The sequence below is a fragment of the Leopardus geoffroyi genome, chromosome A1, assembly GCF_018350155.1.
Source record: "Leopardus geoffroyi isolate Oge1 chromosome A1, O.geoffroyi_Oge1_pat1.0, whole genome shotgun sequence".
In the NCBI taxonomy this organism is placed as follows: domain Eukaryota; kingdom Metazoa; phylum Chordata; class Mammalia; order Carnivora; family Felidae; genus Leopardus; species Leopardus geoffroyi.
This window is the reverse complement of record NC_059326.1, coordinates 152,995,737-153,023,281: the sequence shown is the minus strand read 5'-3', so window position 1 is coordinate 153,023,281 and position 27,545 is coordinate 152,995,737. Positions and strand designations below refer to the sequence as shown.

General features: G+C 37.9%; 1 protein-coding gene across 1 annotated transcript in view; it reads right to left on the bottom strand.

The window, feature by feature from the left end:
* Positions 1 to 27,545, bottom strand: part of ADGRV1 (adhesion G protein-coupled receptor V1) — a 568,614-nt gene that overhangs the window by 341,141 nt on the left and 199,928 nt on the right. The window contains 8 exon segments of the mRNA XM_045497872.1: positions 1,685 to 1,927; positions 11,522 to 11,693; positions 12,565 to 12,682; positions 16,241 to 17,349; positions 19,650 to 19,785; positions 21,062 to 21,236; positions 24,183 to 24,326; positions 26,528 to 27,001. Coding sequence (XP_045353828.1) covers positions 1,685 to 1,927; positions 11,522 to 11,693; positions 12,565 to 12,682; positions 16,241 to 17,349; positions 19,650 to 19,785; positions 21,062 to 21,236; positions 24,183 to 24,326; positions 26,528 to 27,001 — 2,571 coding nt within the window.

Sequence of the window (27,545 nt, the reverse complement as noted above, 5' to 3'; positions counted from 1 at the left end):
TAAGCTGGCATTCAGATTCTTATTTTGGAAACTTCAACCTTACACTGTCATTTGAGCACATTGAACTAGTTTAAAATGTGCCTCACATCTCTTTATCATCTGTTCTTGTTCTCCAGTCTCTCTTCTTCTAATCTACAAAGTGGCAAGCATATGATAGTATCTATCTCACTGGAGAAGAAGAGAATGAAACATGTATTTTCCCCCATTCTTCTTTCTATCTTACTTAAATGCTCAAAAGAAAAAAAATACTAAAATCTTCCCACCATGAATCAAAATACCTCACTTTGTGTCCATACCACTTCGAGCCTATTTAGAATGAAGTTTCTTTCTTTTCTTAAAATGTTGATTTTTTATTATTTATTTCTTTGAGAGAGAGACACACAGAGAGAGAGTGCGGAGACTCAAGCGGGGGAGGGGCAGAGAGAGAGAGAGAGAAAATCCCAAGCAAGCTGCATGCTGTCTGTCAATGCAGAGCTCGACGAGGGGCTTGAACTCACAAACCGGGAGATCGTGACCTGAGCTGAAACTAAGAGTCAGACGCTTAACCGACTGAGCCACAAAGATGCCCCACAGAATGGAGTTTATTTCCAGAGTTTCGTATGATAGAGAGTTTCATCTTCTTGTTTGCCAAGCTATGGACTCTGTCATAAAGACAAGCTTTTCTGCCTGGCAAACTTCAGACAGCTCACCACCCACAGCTCTGAGTCTCATCTCTCATCCCTGACTCACATGATGGCTACAGAAACTGGCTACACATAAATTGTACTTTAAGCACAGAATGTTCTACATGTTTGAGCCACCCAAGAGTGATCCAACCAAGTACACGGTCTGGGGCACTTTGTAAAAACAGCAACAACAGCAACCACTTTTGAAACTGGGAGGCCTAAAGGGTCACCAGGTTTGGAATCTTGAAACAGGGGAAATGGCAGCTGTGAGCAGAATGATGGTTTTCAAATTGGGGATTTCGTAGAGTTCGATGAGTGAAGTAAAAAAAAAAAAAAGGAGGGCTACGGCAGGCACACTCTAACCCCCACAACTGTGCTTCAGGCAGAGCAGATACACTCTTTTGTTTTCATGTATTAGTGTTTTGCTACTAAGACAAAATTTAAAGAATAATGCCGGAAAGGTGTATGATGCTGTCTGGACCAATCCCAGGGTCTGGTCACTGAGTGTTAACCACACGGCTTTTCTGAGTCTCTGGGTACCCACCTACTCCCTCCCTTCTCCCCAGTAGGAGGGCTGTGAAAAGTGGCAGCGAGACCTCATGAACTTATGGATTTAAAGAAACCTAAAGGTCAAATAGAGCGTGAAGTTTTGGAGAAGTAAATTTTCAACCAGTTCAGATACAGAACATAACAAAGACTCTTACTTTTTGTTTCTGGTCTTTCTCAGTTACATTCTGAAAAAATTCTAACTCTCTAGAGATTTTATAGAACCGTTTTATGTAAGACACTTTGCATTGTATTATCACCTTTTTCAAAAAAAGAAGTATAAAAGACTATCACTTTAGAACATGACCTAAGTGAAGCCGAACTATTTCAAGGACAAAAAGCTTAATGTAATAAATACAGTGTGAATTAAAATGGTATCATGAGAAAATACTATATCAATTATTCTTTTTATGACATATGTTACAAATAAAGAAGGAAACCATAATGTGGGTTGATATATAGTCCATGCTCACCTGGGTACTGAAGTTAACAGACATCATTAGTCCTGTCCCAGCATCTCTGGCCACCTGCAAACTGATTAAAGTGGCCTTCTTATGAGCCACTGGCAGTCGAGAACCCACAGAAAAATACACGAGGCTTTGAGGTTTCTCACTCCGTAAGAATTTAATTTGTGCAAATCTGGCACTATTGTTTATTGCTGCCCCAGCACTTACTTCATACAATTCCACAAAAAAATGCATTTCAACTCGAGGTATCTGACAATTAGAAAAAGAAAAAAGGATGATTACTAATATGTTTCTATTTTTACATAATGATGATGTTCAGAAACAGTATTTATGTGCATAATTATAAAAACAAACATCTGGAGATACAGTCTGTAGAATTACAGGATCAAATTCTTACGTTAGATTACAAGAGGGTTTATGGTTTTGGTTTTTCTTTAAGAAACACCTTCACTCTCCTGGGTGAGCTTCTTACTAGGACATCAGTATCAGGAGACAACCTATGTGTACTTCAATAAGCAAAAAGATAAACATTCCTACAATGAAATGCTATTTAGTAGTTAAAAGGGGAATGAACCATTTCAATACTTTTCAACATAGATGGATCTGGAAATATGCTAATAAGTAAAAAAATCAAGTTACATAATGATATGTATAGCATGATACAATAAGCGTAAAGTATAAAATTAGATAAAGCTTACTACATAGTGTTAATGGATACACATTTACGTAAGGATTTGAAAGTAAAATAGGCTCCTAGTTATGGAATGAATAAGTCATGGGAATAAAAGGCACAGCACAGGGAATACAGTCAGTGGTACTGTGGTGGTGTTGAATGGTGACGTATGGTAGCTAAGCTTGTGAGCACAGCATAATGTATACAGACGTTGAGTCACTATGTTGTATACCTGAAATTAATGTGTCAGCATTAATTAATGTGTGTCAGCAATACTCAAAAAAAATTAAAATAAAATAATAAATGACAAAAACCTTACTATGAAATTTTTTTAAAATCCCCAAATTTCACTGTGACAGTAGTTGGCTTGGGTAGAGGGGTTGGGTTGGGGATAGGCAGGGCATGGAGCTGTAGAATCATGCTGGGAATAAAGGAAATAGAGAGCTTCAACTTTTGTAAGGTTTCATTTTTAAAAGGTTATACAGAAATATGACCAAATATTGATAACAGTCAATTCTGTAATCTTATGTATTTTTAAAAATTTTCCCAAATTCAGTATCAAGTAAGTCTAAATTTAGTCTGTTGAGTTATAGTTTGTCATGTTTCATCTCAGTTCTTCTTAACAATCTCAAAAAATTTATTCTCTAGAGCCTGAATCCATTTTGTAACATACTGTCACTCACCTGTTTTTACTTATTCACTCTTTCACAGTAATCTAAAAATCTTAGCAGTACCTGGCATAACTCTAAGAAGCTAAGCCAATACATTTCACAGCTAAATGTGTCATTGTCTAATTTGACATAATGCATTGTTTTTACCTACCAGGGGCTTTTTTCATCCTTTGTTTTGTGATCATTTTAATGAGAATCATTATGTCATGAAGCAATAAGATGAACTTTAATACCATCCAAGAGTAAGTTGAATCTTAGTCACCCAGTAAATGAACTTAATCTCATTTTATTATCTGAAGAAATATATTTAGCTTCCCCATGGCATATATCATTCTTTTACTTTCCCTGATCAACTGTCAGTAGTATTGAAATATAGAGAGAACAGTACTTTTCCCACCTTCGAGAAACTAAATTTGGCAAACACAATAAACTAAAACACTAGAAAAGTACGGGTAACTATCGTCAGGAATTATTATTCCCTAATGGCCAAGTAAACTTGAGTTCACAAACATTTCATTTAGTCCAGGATGTCAGCATATCACATTCCAACACAGACTCTTGTCTTTATTTTCTAGCGAAGTATTTCTTTGCTTTATGATGATGATTACAACATTACTTATAACCACTCAGAGTCAAAAGAGTATGTTATAATCTAAGAACCATCTAAAATGAACAGTGTACAGATGGGTGCCAGCACATAATTAGACCAGAGACAAAATGAATCTTCCAGTCTTATAAAATACTCTACTCAAACAATCTGCCTGAATTATATTCAGAATCCAAAAATTGCAGATCATATCTGAACTTCTCTAGACTTAAACATGACGTGGAGACTTCACAAGAACCCATTACATGTGTAACAGTCAAAAGTTCCTTTCTTCATCAGGTCAGAAGCATTCCAGGGTAAGGTTTTGCTCAACTACTGTAAAATTATTTTCCATGGGCCCAGATCTGCTCAGAAGCAGACAAACTAGTAATAAAATAATATCTTACTTACTTAAATATTTTTAAAAAATATTTCCAACAAATGTTTAAATCTGTTTACTTTAAACAGATTTTGTGGGTTAAGAGTACGCCTCCTAAGTGATTTAACTATCACCTTTACACATTTTGCTAACATAGAACCATTAAGTACAGCAGCAGGGGAAGGGGAAATGGTCTGGAATTCAAACGACATGTTCTAATCTTGGGCAAGTAACTAAGGAAAGTTACTTAAATTCTTCGTAACTTCAAAATGAAAGTAGTACTGAATAACTGTAGAAATGATAACTAGAGATATGACAGAGTAGAAAAACTTTATGCTGGGGGTCGGGGGACTCAAATGAATTTAGTAGAAACCACCATCAGTCAGTGAAACCACTCCATGGATGTCATTCCACGGTGTTAGGTTTGCAGTGTTTTAATAACTCTCTAACCACTAGTGCTGATGCACCTACTTCTCAAGTCACTGAATTGCCTCAGGCTCTATTCCCACCCACTCTGAATAACAATACAACCTTCTCTTATGAAGAGCCAACTCATTCCAAGAACTGTGCAAGGAACCTCTCTCATTCACAATCTCATTTAATCTGACAATGCTGTTATTTTTTTTATTTTTTTAATGTGTATTTATTTTTTAATATATGAAATTTATTGTCAAACTGGTTTCCATACAACACCCAGTGCTCATCCCAAAAGATGCCCTCTTCAATACCCATCACCTACCCTCCCCACCCTCCCACCCCCCATCAACCCTCAGTTTGTTCTCAGTTTTTAAGAGTCTCTTATGCTTTGGCTCTCTCCCACTCTAACCTCTTTTTTTTTTTTCTTCCCCTCCCCCATGGGTTTCTGTTAAGTTTCTCAGGATCCACATAAGAGTGAAAACATATGGTATCTGTCTTTCTCTGTATGGCTTATTTCACTTAGCATCACACTCTCCAGTTCCATCCACGTTGCTACAAAGGGCCATATTTCATTCTTTCTCATTGCCACGTAGTACTCCATTGTGTATACAAACCACAATTTCTTTATCCATTCATCAGTTGATGGACATTTAGGCTCTTTCCATAATTTGGCTATTGTTGAGAGTGCTGCTATAAACATTGGGGTACAAGTGCCCCTATGCATCAGTACTCCTGTATCCCTTGGATAAATTCCTAACAGTGCCACTGCTGGGTCATAGGGTAGGTCTATTTTTAATTTTTTGAGGAACCTCCACACTGTTTTCCAGAGTGGCTGCACCAGTTTGCATTCCCACCAACAGTGCAAGAGGGTTCCCATTTGTCCACATTCTCGCCAGCATCTACAGTCTCCTGATTTGTTCATTTTGGCCACTCTGACTGGCGTGAGGGGATATCTGAGTGTGGTTTTGATTTGTATTTCCCTGATGAGGAGCGAGGTTGAGCATCTTTTCATGTGCCTGTTGGCTATCTGGATGTCTTCTTTAGAGAAGTGTCTATTCATGTTGTCTGCCCATGTCTTCACTGGATTATTTGTTTTTTGGGTGTGGAGTTTGGTGAGCTCTGTATAGATTTTGGATACTAGCCCTTTGTCTGATATGTCATTTGCAAATATCTTTTCCCATTCCATTGGTTGTCTTTTAGTTTTGCTGATTGTTTCCTTTGCTGTGCAGAAGCTTTTTATCTTCAAGAGGTCCCAATAGTTCATTTTTGCTTTTAATTCCCTTGCCTTTGGGGATGTGTCAAGTAAGAAATTGCTGTTCCTGAGGTCAGAGAGGTCTTTTCCTGCTTTCTCCTCTAGGGTTTTGATGGTTTCCTGTCTCACATTCAGGTCCTTTATCCATTTGAGTTTATTTTTGTGAATGGTGTAAGAAAGTGGTCTAGTTTCATCCTTCTGCATGTTGCTGTCCAGTTCTCCCAGGACCATTTGTTAAAGAGACTGTCTTTTTTCCATTAACAATGCTATTATTAACCCCAGCAAACACGGGAGGCTCAGGAAGGCTAAGCAACTTGCCTAACGTCACTGAGCTAATTGAGGGAAGAGCTAAGATTTGAACCGAGGTGTTCTATCATCAGAGCGTAAACTCTTACCACTACTTTCCTAAATAAGTCCAGTACCCTTGAAGCCTGTTCTTTATTTAAAAATGAGGAGATGGTTGGTTCTTAGGTCTGCTAGGACCTCCAAATAGTCTCTCAAAGCCTACTAGAGAAGAACATGGTCACTGAATCAGTCTCATTTACATCTCTAGGTATCAGTTTATCATACATAAAAAGAAGAACTTGAACTGGAATGGTAAGAAGTTTCCTTCTAGTCACAAAATGTGAGATGTTAAAATGTGTATTAGAAGCTAACCATACATTTTGGAAAATTTTTTTTTTATTCTTCTAAGCATATAACCTTCTTCCTTCTTCACCCTTCTAAATTTCCTCTTACTGAAACTGGAATGTGTATTACTCTTACTTGTACCTTGCCTTTTGACAGCTGGGAAGACAATGAGAGCAAAATGCTTTGAAAATTAGCTGCTTCTCAGGATGCAGAAGAAAATTTAACTCTATGATTTGGGCATTATACTAGAGAAGTAAGGGGTGAGACCAAATTCTTTCTCTTATCTAACTGAAACTACTTAGATATGGGTTTAGTAGCATTGCCCTCATTAGGAAAAAGGATATACATAGCTAGCATCCTATGTACTGTCCACCACGTTCCCTTAATCCATAATTATAATATCTTTAATATTTAGGACTTCCCTTGGTATCTCCTGCCAGTTGAGCAAGCCCAGAGGAAGCAGTCTCTTCTCCCACCTACAACTCTACCCAGCCTATCTCCCTTCCTTTCAGCTTCTCCAAGACCACCTCTGCTTGCCTTTTTTCTTTTCCCTCTCTCTCCTGCAGGTAGAGACCCCCTTCAAATAGGATTAAAGCATAACTTCTCTATCTTTCAGGATCTTTACCTACTGTACCTGCCAGCTGTCACCAATAAGGTATTTCTACTCCATGAAAATCATTTTTATCTCTATATACTGACTAGTATCACTTTACAAGAATGAAGTCAGCAAAAGACTCATAAAGACATTTATCCAAATAGCAATATAGGATTGAACTCTGATCTCAAAAGATTTTTCTTACAATTATAAGATTGACATCTGTGTATGAGATACAAGTTTTAAGTCTAGTGAGATCTAGTCAAGATTGCAAATTACCAAAAATCCTATTTGAAATAAAATGCACAACAGACTTGTCAATAACTCCTCTATGCAACACATATTTATGGAAGATGATGGGAGGAATGTAAAGATGAATAAAATCATCTTCTAATTTTCAATCAGTTAAGAGTTCAACTGTCAGGATAAAATATGCATAAGTTTTAACCCTACATATAACCAGTAACTTCCATAAAAAAAAGGTACCAAGTCTGTAAATTTAGAGACTTAAGAATTCTTTTTTTTTTTTTTTTTAATATTTATTTGGTTTTGAGAGACAGAGAGACGTGAGCGGGGAAGGGACAGAGAGAGGAGGACACAGAATCTGAAGCAGGTTTCAGGCTCTGAGCTGTCAGCACAGAACATGACATGGTGCTCGAACTCACAGGCTGCAAGATCATGACCCGAGCTGAAGCTGGACACTTAACCGACTGAGCCATCCAGGCACCCCAAGAGACTTAAGAATTCTAACTGGAGATATCAGGGAAGGCATCATGGAGTTAGCAGTATTTTGATTAGTCCCTAAGGGACAGTTAGGAAATATGGGGTTGTTGGGGGTTGAAGGCATGAAACTTTTTAAAAAAGGCCTAGAAGAGGACTTACATGTTTCCAAGTAGAATAACATCAAATGTTTTGAATACTGAAATTTTGGTGCAACAGAAACTATTAGCAGCTAATGAAACTCCTCAAGAAAAATAAAGTATGATAAAATGATATGTTAAATTAGATAAAATCAGTGGGATTTAATATTTTTAAAATATTTTCTAGCTCTATCACTAGTAAGGTGGCCCACAGCAGCGGCACCTTTGCCAACCATCAACTCCCATGTGTATCTAGAACGTATATTTAGATCTCTACAACTCTTCTGGATGAAATAAATCAACTCCTTGGATGGTAGTTGATTGGATGTCTTAGATCAGGAAAAATCAGAATGGCTAAGAGATATATGTTATTGCCATAAAGCAAAAATACTTCCGGAGTTTTATTTTGTTTTTAAGTTTATTTATTTATTTTGAGAGAGAGCATGAGTGGGGGAGGGAGACACAAAGAATTCCAAGCAGGTGCAGCGCTGTCAGTGCAGAGCCTGATGTGGGCTCGAACTCACGAACTGCGAGATGATGGCCTGAGCCGAAATCATGAGTTGAAGTTTGACTGAGCTACCCAGATGCCCACAGAACTTTAAAATAATAGGAAAAGACCAAAAAACGGTCTTATTAGGACTTTCAGTGGCCATGCCATGGCTATTTGAGGAGTGAAAAGAAAGTCATTCAGTAAGTAATTAAAATTAGTTGATAAACCTAGAGGGTATTTATGTTAAGAGAAATAAGTCAGATAGAGAAAGACCAATACCATATGTGATTTCATCACTTGTACGTGGAATCTAAAAAATGAAACAAATGAACAAACAAACATAAAAGCCGAAACACACCCATAAATACAAAGAACAAACTAGTGACTACCAGAGAGAAGGGGGATAGGGGAACTGGGCACAACAGGTGAAGGGGAGTGGGAGATACAGGCTTCCAGTTATGGAATAAGTCACATGGGTGAAGGGTAGAGCATAAGGAATACAGTCAGTGATACTGTAATAGCATTATATGGTAGCTAAAGATAGCTATACTTGCATTGCGCACAAATATAAAATAGAGACTTGCCAAATCACTACACCATACACCTGAAACTATACTTTGTGTCTACTATACTTCAATAAAATTTTTTAATTGAAAACAGTAGTTGAATTTGAGTCTATAATGATACTTAAAGGAGAAAAGTTACCATAGTGTGTAAAAAATGATTATAATGGAAAATAAATGTGAATATAAAGTATGTACTGAATATTTTATTAACTTTAATGTGAAGGAGACTGTTAACGTACCTGGATATTTGTGTCTTTTATTAAATATGTGTTCATTTATTAAAGAATGACAAACATTCTTTGCATACGTAAGTAGCAAAGAGCTAATAAAAAAATGTGAATAAGACAACATTCCTAGAAGGAGTAAGAACTGTACCAATAATAGGAATAAATTGTTCGGACCTATGAAACACATATAAATAAAGATGAAAAACAGTCAGAAGGTAAAGAATGCTGGTAGTCACACACAAGGTGAAAGATTATACAACTGTGTGGTTCCAATGTCACAGAAGAGAGGAGCTAAAGAGATGCCCTAAGAACACAGGCTGGTTATCTCATCTTCTATGAGATGAAGCCTCCAGATTGCCCTCCTAAATACAACAAGACACTAACAAGGCATATATTCCCAATACCTCTAATAGACCAGCTCCTGTCACAAGAATGATAAAGCAATGATTAACGTAAAGCTGGCACTGCAAAGTTCAAAGAATAAAGGATTCTGGAAGAAAAAGATGGTGTTAAAAAAAAAAAATCAACCTCTGAGGCATGAGCTTAAAAAAAAAAAAATCTAATGATCTAACAAGTGAAGTCATAAAATAGATCCCAACCAGATGACCAGCAATTCTTACGTGAAACAACTTTAGACAAGAACCAGGACCCATAATACCAACAAAGAACAAAGTAGTGATAACCAAGAATACATAACCTCCTAAAATAAGTATTATTTCTCTTTTGGAGCCAGTAAAATTATTACAATTCCAGGAAGGTATGAAAATAAATACTAGTGTAACCTTAGGGAAGATCAATATCACTGGTACAGAGATCCTCAGTGAAAAAATAAGAGAAAAAAATGCAAAAAAATTTAATCTGCAACATTGCTATTTAGAATGGATTTAAGCACAGTTACACATTTTGGAATAATTGCATTTGTGCATACTTTTTCTGCTGTTTGAAGTGTGTGGCATGGAGAAAGAAACCATGATACTTAAAAAAAATTTTTTTTAACGTTTATTTACTATTGAAAGACAGAGACAGAGCATGACCATGGGAGGGACAGAGAGAGGAGGACACAAAGAATCTGAAGCAGGCTCCATGCTCTGAGCTGTTAGCACAGAGCCCCACACGGGGCTCAAACTCACAAACCGTGAGATCATGACCTGAGTCAAAGTTGGACACTTAACCAACTGAGCCACGCAGGCACCCCAAAAACCTTGATACTTTTGAACATTCATAATATTATGGCTAGTTTTTATGTTAAATATTTGACTGTAATAAATTAAGTAGTGGACAAAAAATACTGAGTGCTCCTTAGGCATTAAATTATCACCAAACAGTCATTAAAAAAAAAAAAAAAGGTCACACACATTTACTAAAAGACTTAAGCTCTGGTAAGTCATCAGTGACTAATACCATGTGAATAATGCAGATTCCTATGGAAAGATAGGGCCTGCCTGTCTCCTAAGTGCCATGCACAATACAAATGCATAGAAATTTATCCAAACATTCACCAAGAATGGTAGATCAAAAGTGAACTCTCTCCTTATATGAATAAAGAACGAGATTGGGGCGCCTGGGTGGCGCAGTCGGTTGAGCGTCCGACTTCAGCCAGGTCATGATCTCGCGGTCCGTGAGTTCGAGCCCCGCGTCGGGTTCTGGGCTGATGGCTCAGAGCCTGGAGCCTGTTTCCAATTCTGTGTCTCCCTCTCTCTCTGCCCCTCCCCCGTTCATGCTCTGTCTCTCTCTGTCCCAAAAATAAAAACAAACGTTGAAAAAAAAAAAAAAATTAAAAAAAAAAAAAAAAAAGAACGAGAGAACTTTCATTCTATGGATGAAATCTATGGATATAATATGATTTAGGCAAAATTATGGGTATGATAAGAGCAAAACATTAAACATTTAGACTGAAAATGATTCAAGGCATCATTCACACAATGAGCATGTGGCCCCAGAAGAACCTCGAAAATGACAAGAAACAGAAATGGAGAAAACTGATGAGATTTTTTGGTATTATTGAGATAAAATTGACAAATAATGTATTAAGTTTTAGGTGCGCAACTGACGAGCTTATTAAAAAATTCTTAATATAGGGGCACCTGGGTGGCTCAGTTGGTTGAGCATCTGTTTCTTGATTTCAGCTCGGGTTGTGGTTTCATGGTTTGTGGGTTGAGCCATATCAGGCTTTGTGCTGACAGCATGGAACCTGCTTGGGATTCTCTCTCTCTCCTCTCTTCTCTCTCTCTCTCTCTCTCTCTTTCTCTGCCCCTCCCCCTGCTTGTGCTCTCTCTCTCTCAAAATAAAAACATAAATATTAAAAAAAATTCATTATGTAATAATTTGTAAGTCCCAAGTCTGTTACCTAGAAAAGAGATTTAGATATTATGGCTAGGCGAGACACAAAGAATCTCCACATAACCAATGTGTAAATTGCAATAAAGTGACTCTTAAATTATTAATTCTGCAGAAATATAATTAGAAGTTGAAAACACAGTTCCTCATCATTTCGTACCTTCCCCAGTTTGAGCTCAATGGTGACAAGGCACTTTGTTTGACCCACTGTACAGGTTGTGGTCCCTGATACAGATAGAAGTTCATCCATCAGGTTCACACCATCTTTCTGGAGTACGGCAGCTGTTTTGTTAAATGTGACTCGCCAAAAGATCCTGACATCTTCAAAGGCCCTAGGAACAAAGCAAAACCTATGCAAATGCAATAGCAGAGAGTGTTATCCCTGTGTCTAATGCAGAACGTATCATTGCGCTTAAGTGTACCTCTTCACCCAAAGCATAGCACTTCCTTGACCACTGATAAAGCTGAAGGTAACCAATTCACCGAATCATTACCCTTAAAAAATCAAGGCCAGAGTTTACGTGGCATTCTTTGACCACACTCTATTCAAACCTGAGTAAGTACTTCTTAAACTACTATGTATCAAGAATGTGGAAACAAATAATATCTCTCTGCCTAGTATGCTCACTTACCCCTGCCTTCAAGTAAGTGTTCTTTGTCTTTTCACAACAATTCTTCTAAGGGAAACACACTACTGCTAAAAACGATCGTTATTATAAAAATAAAGGGCAAGAGATGACCGACATTTCCAGAGAATTTAGGCCAAAATGGAAAAGATAATTTACACCCATGTACATGGGTGCATAACACATGTATGTCTGTGATGAGCATTCAGAAGATGTGTACTGTGGAGTATTAAGTTGCAAGCAAAATTTTGATACTCCATGTTTCCCTAATAAAATAGTTGTGTACGTGGAGTGATCAGAGAATAGTAAATTTGCTGAAGTGATGACTTTCCATAATCTTCTGTCTGTATGGTACTTTATGAAGTACAAAATATTCAAGGTGGCCCTAAGTCACACTCATTAACCAAGTGTGTTAAATCACAGATTAGGAACTACAGCATCCGAACACTGACATACCAAATTCCACATGACCTTCTATCAGCATTTCATCCTGTTTTTACCATTTTATGAATTCAAATCAGGTACTATACAGACACATAGGATGTTATATCTGCTACATATATATGTATCAACATACCTGTTTGGTTGCCGTGTGACAGTAAGATGCAGTCTGTTCTTATCAGCTCCTTCACCCAGCTCCAGTCCACTCTGGGACTCCTCACTGAATCCGATGATGCCATTGTGAAGATCACTCCCTGATAAGTAAAAAGGAGGGTTATAATATACTCAAGACTCTAGAAGATCTCCAATGCTTTGCTAATCTTTCCAGCTCAGACGGTGTAGAAGTGAGAAATATTAAGTGAGTAGGGGCAGTTACAATTTTTAAAGATCTTTACTCAAAGTAGACTAGAATCAAAATGATAATACCAAGGTAGGTGACACCTTGAGAACATAAGACCAGAAGAAAGAAAACATAATTTCCTATATTCCACACTGACACATGCTCATTTCTCTCCGATGAGACTATTTTATGTTTGATAGCCCTTTACATTTTACATATGTTTACTGTTGAAAGTTAGTATATTCTACCACAGTAGCAACGTTTCTGTTTACTGCTGTATTCTCAGTATCCATAACAGTGTCCAGCATACTGTAAGTGTTTAATGAATATTTGCTGAATAATGAACTGCATTTAACTGATCTTCCTTCCTATAAGACCATTCATGTTATGCATTTGGTTATCTCCCCCAGAGAAAAACACAACTCCTAAGTATCTCTGAGTAAAAGAACTCCTAAGTATCTCTGAGTAAAAGAAACAACTCTGAGCAACACTGGAGGTTACATGCACCATCATACTACAAACTGTGTTTAAACTCGAGCAAACCAAGGACCCACACTGCACTAAAACAGTCACTCCAAATCTTTGCCAGCATGTAAACTAGCTTCTCAGACTAGAGATATGCCAGTAAACAGTTCCTGCCTGCTGCTTTCTATTTCTCAATGACCCAGTTTTGCAAAGTGATCCTAAAAGCAATGACCCCAAAGCAATTAGCTTCAAAAACCACTTGTGCCCGTCACTGTGCAACCTCACTGCTGGGGTTCCAAGGAGACAGAACCTCTGAAGTTAGGGGTCAGGGTAAGGAAACAGCAAAGCACCTAATGGTCCCAATGAGGGAGCTCCAGGAGTCACCAGCCCCTACTTTGCAGGTGTGAAGTGTGAGTAGATGTGGAGCCTATTAATTAGGGACATGCAGGTGATGAACCATTTTGTCCTGGTGTCTCATGTGTGCCTCGTTTCAGCCAGACTGCCAGTCTTCATCCTCACTCATTAATCACTGCGATCACTTCTTAGCCCTGCATCCGAACCTGTCAGCAACTTTTTTCTTTGGTAGCAACAGTTTCCTTGTCATTTTGGTGGGGATTTGTCTCTCTAAATAGAATATAAACTTCTCACAAGCAGAACCTTCATTTTCTTTTCCAGCGATACAGCACTGAGCATGGTTCTGATGAACACAATGCTTCCCTTGCCACATCTACGATCATAAAATGATGTCAAGTTTCTAGTAAGATGAATTAAGACTTGTAATATGCTAATGATCACACCCAAAACTAAATGATAAACTATTTTCTCCTGATATTATTTTGAAAGTTTGTTCTAAAGTCTAAATGTGAAAAGACTATGCAGATTAGCGAAAGATAAGAAGAATGGGAAAAACTAATGCCGTTAAAAAGGAAATATTACTTTAAAATAAAAAGCCAGATGGGGCACTTGGTGGCTCAGTCTGTTGGGCATCCGACTTTGGCTCAGGTCATGATCTCGTAGTTTGTGAGTTTGAGCCCCGTGTCAGGCTCGGAGCTAACAGCTCAGAGTCCAGAGCCCCTTTCAGATCCTGTGTCTCCCTCTCTGCCCCTCCCCTGCTCATGCTCGCTTGCTCGCTCTCTCTCTCTCTCTCAAAAGTAAAAAAAAAAAAAAAAAAAAAAAAAAAAAAAAAAAAAAAAACATTAAAATAAAATAATTTTTTTTAAATAAAATAAAATTTAAAATAAAAAGCCAGGAGAAAAGAAGACAAATAAGGGAACCTGGGGTATATGACCATGCAAATGTACTTCAGATGTTGTCACGTAGATTACATCATGTGACAGTAAGAGGTAGGTATGGTGAGGAGTTATCATTTGCCCTATGTGTATCGTCAGTGTACCCTATGTAGGGAATAAACATTAGAGAACCTCATCAAGGTTCAGCTGAGTGACTGTTTGCCTGGTGAGTTAGGCTCAGGGCTGGTATATGGGTAGGCACTGGTATGTCACATCAGTATGGTGTTGGCATGCCACATGGCTATTGGTATTGGTACGCCATACTGGTATTGGTACTGGTATTGGTATGCCATACTGAGTGAGGAGCACCTCCATTCCACGTGCACACAGCTGCTTTTCTGAGCACCCGAAGCACCCTCTCCTGACACTGTAACCAGGGCCACAAGATGTCTCCACAATCCAGTAACTACTGGGGAAACGCTTAGGATATCAAGGAGCCTCTGGCAACCATTTTGACCGGTCTGGGCCTCTGCCACACTAGCTGCTAAATATTTTGATGGATCCCTCGTCATATTCAAATAACTATAATTAAATATCTATCCTATAGCATGGGGGAGGAGGATACTGAGTGTCAAAATAATTTTGATAGAAAAATACAGATGCATTAACCTAAACTGAATCAAAATCAGTAAATAACTTGGTGAACAGAATTACAACTTACAATACTCAATAAACTAGAGGAAGAGGAATAAATGACAATTCTGGCTGGGTATAAAAGGAAGTTATACAATTGCAAAATTATGATTTAATTACTACTGAATGGCTAAAATAAAAATTCTAGGAGGCATCAAATCCTAAAAGGGTAATAAAGATGTTTATTCTAAAATTTTCCTTTTATAAAATAGAAACATAAAGAGTAGACACTAAATGATTTCATCAAGTCTCCCAATTAATGGTTGATGTGGTCCATAAATATAGGAGCCATGACATTTAGTTTCCTTTCCACTACACTATTTTATCATAGTGTCATCTGAAACTCTGAAGCACTGTGTAAAATTCATAAATGTTTATAAAAAAGAGCAGAGTAGGTAGGAATCATAAGATGGCCTCGTCAATACTCTAATTAGGGTAAGATACTGACAAGCTGAGCTAAACAACTTTAAGAAACACAGTATGATTTCAGAGGAAACTACCAATTATCACTGAAACATTTTATAAGATGCACAAGAAACTCTTAAAAAATCAGTAAATTTTTAATCTATTGTAATTTATATACCCAATAGTAAAGAAGTTATAAAAACTGCAATGGTTCAAAAAGAGAACAAAATAAAAGAGTTTTCATCTATTTCCCAACATAAAGAATTTCCTAGCATTGAGACTTAGATTTAGGGATGGATTATTGAAAGTGGTTCAGAAATGCAGAATGAGGTTTCACAAAAGGATATGCAATCATGTGTTTGGATAATTAAATTAAATATTTTCCAGCAGAAGAACATGGCCTTAAGCATTTTTATGGTCCTCCTAATACTGTGAAAGTATAAATTTATAGATTGTTTAACTAGATCTGAGCTAAGTGACATTTACAGTACAATTAAATTCAAGCTTGGCGCCCCAGAATAATATCATGAGTTCATGTTATGGGTTCCTGCCACAAGAAAACAATGGTTTAATGAATAACTATGAGCAATTCAAGTAAGTCACCCTCTCAAATTAAATTTAAGACAGTAATATTATTACAAATTTTTTACCACAAAAGTACATTTTTATCTCCATTATACCTGTAATAATGACCATGGCAAAGGCTGCAAATCCACCATCATCCTTCCCCTTCACAATCTGTGCTCCTCCTTGAGGGTCTGTGAGAAACACATAGAAGAATTCTTGCCCCTCGGGCTCATCATCATCCAAAATTTGAACCAATACTTTATGTTCTCTTTCTCCATCTACAAATGTAAGGGTAACAGTTTGTTCTTCAAAATCTTCTTCTTCAGTTGCCCACGTTAGGTTGGAAATTCCATAGATATCATGAAAGGGCAATGCATTTGGTTCCTTCTGAGAAGATCTTTCACCAAAAGTTTTAACTGTTATGCTGACGTTGCCAGTAGACCCACCAGTTCTTCGGATCAAAACTTCTACAGCATTAGATGTACCATTTTTCACCTCTTCTTCAACATAAACAACAGGTGGCCCAAGACTAAATGTTCCATGGATGGAAACATTTGCATTCACAGTGGACACCTCGGGCTTCCCAGGCAAGGCAGATGTATCAGGGACAGTGACAAGTTTCTCAGGGATGGCGGATACACCAGTTGCCTCAGGAACAATGGCAACCATTTCAGAGGGCTGTGGAACAGCATTTATCGTGGTTGTGTCAGGGTATGTGCTTGAGAAGTCAGTTTCTACAGGAATGAGAGCTGTGTCAACTGCTATGGCCACAGTTGTCTCAGGGAAAGAAACACCCATTCCCGCCAGGTCGTCATTATCCAATATTGAGATCAATGCCACACTGAAATCTAGATTCAGGCGTGGTCTCCAATCAGCATCAAACTTTTGTAATCCTTTCATTTCTACTGAAGTAAGATTAATGTAAAACATTTCTTCTTCCTCAGGAAGCTGATCGTTAATAATGATTATTTCAATATTGACCTCAGGTTGGAATTTTTCAAAAAGTAGTTCCCCATTCTGAACAGGCTCAAAGTCTTCCATGGGCTTTGCACTGCCTGCAGTTGTCTGATAAGAAACTTTAATAAGATCGCCGTGGAACCCAAAGAGTCTTTGGACATATAATCTAATCATCTGTGTATCCTCTGACACGATGACATTTCTTGAACTAGGGGAAAATTGAAAGACTCCCATTGGTTCAATTTCAGCAGAGGTGAACCCTGATCTGGAAAAAAACAACATGAAAGAACAGATGAAAAAAAGGAATACTATTGTAGACATTCATTTTTCAAATATTTAAGGTGCTTCTCATGAGGGCATCTTAAGTTTATTTATGTATTTTGAGAGGGAGAGTGCATGTGCACATGCATGTGTGCACTGGGGAGGGACAGAGAGAGAGGGAGAGAGAATTCCAAGCAGGCTCCACATTGTCAGTGCAGAGCCTGATACAGGGCTCAATCTCACAAACCAGGAGATCATTACCTGAGCTGAAATCAAGAGTTGGACACCCAACCTACTGAGCCACCAAGGTGCCCCTCATGAGAGGCACCTTAAAAATGGCATGCCCTTTCAAATTCCACAAAACCCTATTTACACATTAGTGAATACACCAGAACACAAGAAATGGAAGAAGAGAAGCTGTGATCATGGGTGACAAGCCCTGACAAGTTTTATTAGCCCAGTGAAGAACATACAGGTCTTTGGCTTGTATATCTAGTTTATCCCAGAGCAGTTCTCTGAAGAATTTGAAACAGGAGGCTCTCTCTTATGATAAGTACACAGGGAGCCAAAAACTCAGGATGCTCTGGATGTCAGCCAGATTTCTTATCTACCAAATAGAAATGGCCATCCCTATTAAATGCAAAATCCTTGCTTCTTCCAGCTGGCCAGTAATGGGACTATTCTCTCACACAGTTTTTGCTAAAATTTTTCATGTGAATTTGAAGAAACATCCATAAATGAGTGATTTATCTTTAGCTTTTTCTTATGGAGTTTTGTTGTGAATTAACGGTTATGCCAGAGGTAACACAGGTGGCCCATCAAGAGAATTTAGACCACAGACATAATTTCTTTGGCTAACAGTTTTTTTTCTTTTACCTGTTGTTTAATCAGTTTTTTTAATCCTTTGGGGAGGACACCCCAGAGCCCATCACTCTCTAGTGTCAAGCACCTATCTCTCAACACATAGCATAGCGGTTAAGAGCTCAGAAAGTAGACAGGCAGCCTGGGTTCAAATTATGGTCCCAACCTTATAAGCTGTGTGATGGGGGGTACATTACATATCTATGAGTTCTTTCTTCATCTAATGGGACTAATAATAGTATCCATGTCATATGGTTGTTGTGAAGTCATAGTAAACATACATGTATACGAATAAAATATAATTAAGACATATATAACACCATATATACAAATTATAAAATATATCTTTTTTTAATGTTTATTTTTGAGAGAGAAAGAAATAGAGTGTGAGTGGGGGAAGGGCCAAGAGAGAGGGAGACACAGAATCTGAAGCAGGCTTCCAGGCTCTGAGCTGCCAGCACTGAGCCTAAAGCAGGGCTTGCCCACGAACTGTGAGATCATGACCTGAGCTGAAGTCGGACGCTTAACTGACTGAGCCACCCAGGAGCCCTGAAATATGTATCTCAAAACAATGCCTGACCTATCATAAGCACTATAAAACTGTTAACTATTGTTATTGTTAAAAGCATTTAAATTTCTTACCCAGCATTACATTCTGTGGCCAAACATTTTTTAAATATTTAAAAAACATTTTAAGATACTTTTTAAATATTTGATTGTGCCAACCAAGATCTCTTAAATCTAAACATGCATACAAACATACTTGAACACACGCTGGTTTTGCCCACACCTTTCCACCATTTTCCTAGTAAGTAAAGTGAAGAGAAGAAAGATCAAGTAACTTTCCCAAAGTCACACAGCAAATAAGTGGCAGGGCCAGGACTAAATCCATGAGTCTACCTTAAAGGTCTGCCCTCTCTATTCTGATCAACCCCATCGCAGGTATGAGACAAGTAAATTGCTTTTGACTGGGACATATTTATCTGCAAGTGTACTGATTTAAATTAAACTCAAAAGAGCCACCAGTACAAGTCACATTATAACCCTGCTATGCCTATTCTTACTCTTAATCCCTTGGGAAAATTAGGTATTTTTTGGCAAATTCTCAGGAGACAGCCTCCTTTAATAACCGATGATTTGCCATCACGGTTTTTGTTGGAGGCGTTACCCAGGCCAACACTATGGAGTAAGAGGACAGGAAGAACTCTCTTCAAAGCAAGCAGAGGGCGGTGACTCTAGGAGAGTCAGCCTCCCTCTGTGGCATCTTTGGCATGCAGGCCATGTGTTGCTCTACACTAAAAGTGTTCTCACATCTGCTTCAAGGAAAGTGATCCTTGTGTCTTCTTCTGTTTCAACTGCTAAATTCCACACTATTCCTCAGAGATTTTATTGGTTGAGAATTGGGTTGAAAATTCCCTTTGTTTTGCTGGTTGAGGATCTTACCGAAGTTGAGCCCCACCAGGGGCACTGCTCTGCACCCCAGAGAGGTGAATAACAAAGGCCTCTGGGCGACCAGGACTGGGAAATGTCCACAGCAAGACTCCTTTACTCTGTTCTCCATGAGAAAATGAAAGGCTCCCTGGAAGGGAAGAGGACAAGAGAATCAGGGTATTATTTATGAGTTCTTACACTGGGATACAACTCTAAAAAATGCAGTAAAATACTGTCTTTTCCAAAATTCTGTGACAGTCTACAAAAGGTTAAAACATTTAAAAAGGCAGAAGGGGAAGTAAACTTAGAGAAAGGTCATTACGCCACAAGTTCTGCCTTCAATCCCTGTCTGTTCCGCATGGTAGAGGTCACATCATCTAACATTTAGGTCTCAGTGACACTCACAGAGCTAACGGTATAATTAAAAAAGAAAGAAAGAAAGAAAATGAAGCAACAGCCACTCTATTGTGAGAAATATTCAGGTGAACACATAAATGAATACAAAGTTCTACCTTTTTTTAATATTATACAGGCACATTAAGTTTTTAGAACTACTTTTAATAAACTAATATATCGACAGAATCATCTGCTTAATGACCACTATTTCCAGGTGAGGTATGAAGTTTTTTTATTTTGATTGAATAAAGTTTCTCATTTTTACCAACTCTGATCACTCAAATATGAAAGCAGTGTATTAGAAAACAAATGGTGGGGCACCTGGAAGGCTCAGTCAGTTAAGCATCCGACTTCAGCACAGGTCATTAATTATCTCAGGGTTTGTGAGTTTGAACCCCACTGACAGTGCAGTGCCTGATTGGGAGTCTCTCTCTCTCTCTCTCTCTCTGCCACTTCCCTACCCACACTGTCTCTCTCTCAAAATAAATGAACTTAAAAAAAGAAAAATAAAAAGAAAAGAAAAATGGTTCAGGGCGCTTGGGTGGCTCAGTCAGTTGAGTGTCCAACTCTTGGTTTCAGCTCAGGTCACGATCTTGTGGTTTGTGTGGTGGAGCCAGGTCAAGCTCCACACTGATAGCACAGAGCCTGCTTGGGATTCTCTCTCTCCCTCTCTGCCCCTCCTCTGCTTGCTTTCTGTCTCAAAATCGATAAATAAACATTAAAAAAAAACAAGGGGTGCCTGGGAGGCTCGGGTCATGATCTCGTGTTTCATGAGTTTGAGCTCCACATCAGGGTCTCTGCTGCAAGCATGGAGCCTGCTTTGGATCCTCTGCCCTCCCCCCCCCCCCACCTGCCCCTCTCTGCCCCTCCCCAGCTTGCTCTCTCTCTTTAAAACATAAACATTAAGAAGCAAAAAACAAAAACAAAACACAGTTCATTATCCAGAGTAACAACAGTCCAAGAAAATGAGTGGCCAATTATACATCTTCATGTCCTATAGGGCAGATCTTAGAAAAGCTACAACTCACCTAATTTTGGGGTCATATTGCCAACAACAATGAATTCGGGGATTTCTAACCCAGGAGCATATCCAGCCACCCAGGCAACCACGAGAGAGCCATATGTGCCTCTCCTAGAAATCACAACGTGGCTTGTTCCCGCAGTGACGTCCGTGAGTGGAAAAGAAGTAGATTCAAATCCAACCTGAGAAAAAACATGCTTAGAATATTTTATTTCTTTCTAAACATTCCTGTTTTCTAAAGAGTGGGTTATAAGTCAACTTTCTCTTTGTTTATACAATCTATTTTCTTGTTTTGAAAATATTCAATTCAAGAGTAATGCTTAAGAAATGACATCTGAGGGGCGCCTGGGTGGCTCAGTCGGTTAAGCGGCCGACTTCAGCTCAGGTCATGATCTCAGTCCGTGAGTTTGAGCCCTGCGTCGGGCTCTGTGCTGACAGCTCAGAACCTGGAGCCTGCTTCAGATTCTGTGTCTCCCTCTCTCTCTGACCCTCCCTCGTTCATGCTCTCTCTCTGTCTCAAAAATAAACATTAAAAAAATAAAATAAAATAAAATAAAAAGAAATGACATCTGAGATTTGGAAATTTATTCAATTTTGTAACTCCAATGATAGTTTATACCTTTTTTTAAATCAAAATATAATCCTCTGAATTTACAAGACCCAAAAAAGACAAATGTAATTTGTTAAAAATGAAAGCAAAAGATTAAAAATTTTAATGATTTGTTCATGGGTTTTTATAGAATCTCGTTTATCTAGAACTGAAATCTGACTTCTTTCCAAGATATAATAATAAATTCTTCATTTGTAAAATGAGCACCATACACTAGATTTTCTATTAAGATTCTTTCCAGCTCTTTGACTCAATTTAATATTTTTTGAGGACCAGAAACCTCCAAAGATTTTTTTAAAATAATCACCTTCTTCATCCATATCAAGTAAGATCTTGTTTTAAGGGTAACCTTTTCAGGGAACTCTGGGACTTAAAAATGATTTATAGATGAAATAAGTTCTGGCCAATAAGCGAAAATAAAACCAGATTCCTGGCTTCACACTGTGATTTGGATAACTCAGTTTACCTCTTTTGGTCCCAATACCAATAAATTGGGATACCATATGATTGACAGCTCTATATTAAGACTCATTTGCCCCATTTTATTTTTCTTCAATATTCCAGACTTCTTTTTTTTTTAATATTTATTTATTTTTGAGATCAAGAGAGAGAGAGACAAAGAGCAAGCAGGGGAGGGGCAGAGAGAGAGGGAGACACAGAATCCAAAGCAGGTGCCAGTCTTTGAGCTGTCAGCACAGAGCGTGATGTAGGGCTTGAACACACAAGCTGTGGGATCATGACCTGACCTGAAGTCGGACACTTAACTGACTGAGCCACCCAGGAACCCCTCATTTTCCCCATTTTAAATCGGAAAGGAAAGTAGCAGAAAAGTGTAAGAAGGTACCACAGAAGAGCCTCTGGAGCTACAGAAAAGAAAAAGGAAAAAACAAAAACAAAAACAAAATTTCAATTTTACACCAGCCTAGATTCTCTATTATAGTGAGGTTTCTGTTTAGCAATTGTCAAAAGCTTTGACATATTTAAGATCATACCTGCTCCAAACAGCTAGTGGCTGTTTGAAAGTGTTCTAGTCACATGGGGCACCTGGGTGGCTCAGTCAGTTAAGTGTCCGACTTCAACTCAGGTCATGATCTCAGTTTGTGAGTTTGAGCCCCACGTCAGGCTTTGTGCTGACAGCTCAGAGCCTGGAGCCTGCTTCAGATTCTGTGTCTCCCTCTCTCTCTGCCCCTCCCCTACTCACACTCTGTCTCTTTCCCTCTCAAAAATAAACAATAAAAAAAAAAGTCTTCTAGCCACAACACACACACACACACACACACACACACACACACACACACACACACCCCACATACAAACACTGGTAAGGAGTACAGAAGATACATCAAGGACAGGAGTACACCATGAGTGGCCCCAATCTTGCCCTTTGAAGTGATACATGTCATGACCATGTGCATGGACAAGGAGTAGGAAATATTTTGCTATGCCAAATAAATGGTTCATGTTGAAAGCAATCTTTTTTTTATAACGACCTGTGAGTAACAAGAAGACAACAAAACTTCAAAGTATTACTTATTAAGTTATAGTCCTCCATTCCCTCTTGAGCAGATGAGGTGCAGAAGAAAGAAAACTATTCTTCTCAGTTATTTTTTAATGCTGATGGATTCCACTTAGGGGATAACCAAATCCATCCCCTGTGGAGAAGCAGCCCAGGAGGGAGTTTCTGAAGAGGATCTGCTTGATGGTCAGAGACCCTGTTACACAAGCTTCTGGCCAGCTCTATCAGCTGCAGAGACTACATGTCTACACATTGGTCTAGGCCCGCCTTAATCAATCAAAGCTGAAGGAGCTCCCATCTGAAGGAAAAAGATGCAATGTTATCTCAACATCGTCTAACAAATACACACATTACCATGAGCCAGAGACAACAGCCCCTGCCTTGCTCGTATACTGACAGAATCTGCCTACATAGGAATTAAAGCCCTCAAGTTATTCTTTGTTCTCCTGTGAATTTACGAAGTGATTAGGAAACACTCTTTCCCACACTGAACTCCTGTAGAAGATTCAAATATGCAGGAACAACCAAGTCACAGGATCCTATCACGATTTATCTCCATCAGCACAAACGTGGCACAATAAAAAGGGCTCTCAAAATGAAAGAAAAATATTCACAATGAGTAAATGAAGAAGTCTGAAATATTAACTGATGTTTTGTTCTAATTTTAATTTTTTAGCATAAAATATCTCAACATGAAATATTCACTAACAACAACAACAAAAACCTGGAAATTTTTATTCTAGGTGATGGTTATTTTCAAAATTCTTATATTCACGTTCTATGAGACACAAACTTTCTAAATCTCCTTTTCCAAAAAGGAAAATGTCAAAAATTGGCAAATTACTTTCATAAAATGCATCTATAATCAATGCATCTACTTTGATACTGATTTAAGGAAATAATGAATCTTGAGCAATTTTATGTCTAAGAATCTTTTTAATCCTTCCTGTGAAAGCTGCCCTCTAGTGGTTCTACGACGGTTACACACCCTGGACCCATTACCTGAGAATTGGCGGCTTTGTCAGGGACAGGAAGGACAGTGGATTTTGCTTCCTGGAGAATTTTTGGCATGCCGTAGAAACGCCCACTGACAAGCATCACAGTCAGCAGTTGCAAGGTGAAATTAGAGCCCAGGGATAAGAAGACCTATAAACAATCAGTATCAATGACTTCTTTAGTAGTATAAAAAATAATTTTCAGAGAAAAATACTGACATTTGACAGGAGTCATTAGCAAAACATCTCACGGTCCTTTCATACAGTTTCATCAATATATGTCTTTTCCCTCAGGTCATAAAACAAATCACAAGTACAAAGACTATGGGGTGAAGAGTGATCGAGTGTAAAAACACAAATTTGCAAATCTTCCATGTGTGTCCAAATGCCTCAAGAATGATAACAATCACAGAAGTCACATTAGTAATGGAATCATGTACCACAGGAATAAAAGAGCGCACTGGTGAACAGTCAGCATCTAAAACTCACTTTCGTCTTCTCCATCGAGTGATAATTACTACGCTAATAAGATTTACTCAAAACGGATAATGATGTAGGTGTACTGATCATCCGAATATTTTGGATAAATAAAAATTACTAATAAAATGTATTAGGTTACAAAGTTTTAAAGTTTCAAATCTAACTAAAAAAGGGAAATTCTGAATTTAAAAATTAATGTTACTCTAAAATGGATTTTTTTTAATTTACAAAGCATTTTCTCACAGAAACATGGTTGTTGATAATGGATAAGCCTCCAAGTCGTCTCATAATCTGGACTATTACTAAAAACTCTGTACATCTTTATTGAATGCAAAAATAACCATTTTTGTGGAGTCTGTTCTTCTTTTAAATATAATGTACTTAAACATACACCACAGTCCTCCAAATGTGCAAAATATGTACCCTAGTAGTTTCAAATGTTATGTAACATGAGGATAACAGATGCTTCAATCATGCAATCAATCTTCATTTTTTCAAAGTGACACTCACTGAATATGACTCATAGATCAAGTGCTAAGGAAACAGAAATAAATCAGTGTCCTCACTTCAAGCATGTGCCTCCCACCTCTCTTCTAGGGGTGCACCCTTCCTCCACACAGTTCACTGGCTGGGCCGTTAAGGTGGGGCATGTGCATAAATCGAGGGTTAAGATTTTTTCAGTGGTCTCCTTTTTCCCTTATGCTCTAGATATAATGCATTGCTCTTTGAAGACTGGGATATTAGTTAGAAGAAGAAAATATGCACATAACTTTTGATTCTCCAAAACTTAACTACTGATGGCCTACTGTTGACTAGAAGCCTTAGTGATAACATGAACAGTCAATTAACACATATTTGATAAGTTTTCACATATTACTACTGTATTTTTGCAATAAAGCAAGCTGGAGAGAAGAAAATGTTCTTAAGAAAATCATAAGGGAAAATACATTTACAGTGCTGTACTATATTTGCTGAAACACATCCACATGTAAGTGAACCCGCACAGCTCAACTCATGTTGCTCAAGGGTCAACTGTATAGCATTCATCTTTTCAAGTGAAAGGAAAAGAAGACTAACATCCTTCAAAATGTTCCAGGTACCATGCACTACAAGAGACAATCTAGGAGTTAGGCAGATCAAGGCTTTTAGTCCCTGTAATACATATCACTTATTTTGGATTTCCTACACATAGTCTGAGAATAGTTTTGTACTATCCATATGGCTTAGTAAAATAACAGAATAATCAAATCTTCACTGTGGCAGGTCTTACTGTCAAGTGAAATCTCACTATAAAATAATAGGAAGCTATTCCTAGAAAAGCTAAAGGAATGTCCCCTGGTGTTCATTAACAGAAATTAAAACTTGAATGCATTCACAAGGTGATATTACATAGATAGGTATAAGAAAATGTTTTGTTACATAATTTAGGCACACTGTATTTTTTTAAAAACTCTTCTAATTTGTCAGTGAGACTTAATACAATCATATTCTGGTTAAGTTCATCCATCTCCCACTTCCCCAGCTTTGCAGTCTTTATTCCAGTCTGGAAAATTTTCAGAAACAGGAAATGGAGGCTAGAAATTAATACAACAGGGTCAGGGCATCGAGTCAATTTCCCAAAGAACTGTAGGAATGTTAGAAATAAGTGCTGCATTAAGTGTCAGCTGCATTTAAACAAAAATACGTTATTACCAAATGGGAATATACTAAATTCATTTATAAACTGCACATGTCTCATCCAATAATTATTATGCATTTCTATGTCATTTTTTTATGGTTATATTTAAATATCTCAGTAAGATTTTAAGCTGAAAATGAGATAAGCCAGGACTCTCCTTGAAGCGGTCAGGAAACTGAAGAAATGCTACAAACCTGACTCCTCACTGGCACCAGGTCCACTTTATATCTGGCACCGTCTTTGACCACCAGCTGCCTCTCTGAATTTTCACTAACAACTAGCTGCTCCTTTTGGTCAGAAGAGATCCGAAACCCAACAGCCACGTCTCCAAATGTTCCAGCAAGCCGGGTTACATTAATTTGGATGAATCTACTAAGGTTTTGCCCTACAAGGATTGACTGGTAATCTGAATACAGAGCAAATACTCCATGTGGGTCATCATTTGCAGAAACAGAGAACTGGGTGATGCATTTCTCTGGATCCAGTTCTGCTCCTCCCTCTACAGAAACAAGCCGGATCACATAATCTTCTTCAATCTCAGGTATATCATCTGGCAGCAGATGAACATCAAATCTCACTTCACTCTCTCCATCAGCAATAGTGAAAAATCCTTTTGTAGAAAGAAAGTCTCCAGTAATGTCAAACTCACTGCTTATTTCCCAGTAAACCTAAAATAAAAGGAAATAATCCAACAAAGTCACATAATTCAGTATATTGAATCAAAAACCTTTATATTTCCCCCATAATATACAAAAACTAGCTCTGAATTGTGCAGCATCATAGTCAAAGCCAGACTCTCCAAATAGTTTAGAAAGTATGGAAGAATGACATTAGCATCATGAAAGTATATGAACTCTTTCAGACTATCGTATGCAATTTGCAGGACAAGATTACAAAATCTCATTTCACTTCTAAAATAATAACACGATTTGAAGAGATAAAGCAAAGCAAAGTTAACTTTGGAATGGCAGTTCCATAAATACATTCTAGAGTTCTGAATATGTATTTGATAGGAATTTGAATCACAGACAATACTTGAAGATAAAAAGCGAGTAGAGAATCTGATGCTTCATACTGGAATTTGTTTGGGTTCACTTTTAACAAAAAGGGAGTATCTATAAGATTTCAAGAATTAAAAGTTCTTTTCCAAGAATTTTTGTACCCCTAACCATAAAGTTTCCACTGAGGAAGTACCAGTTAATCTCCAATATG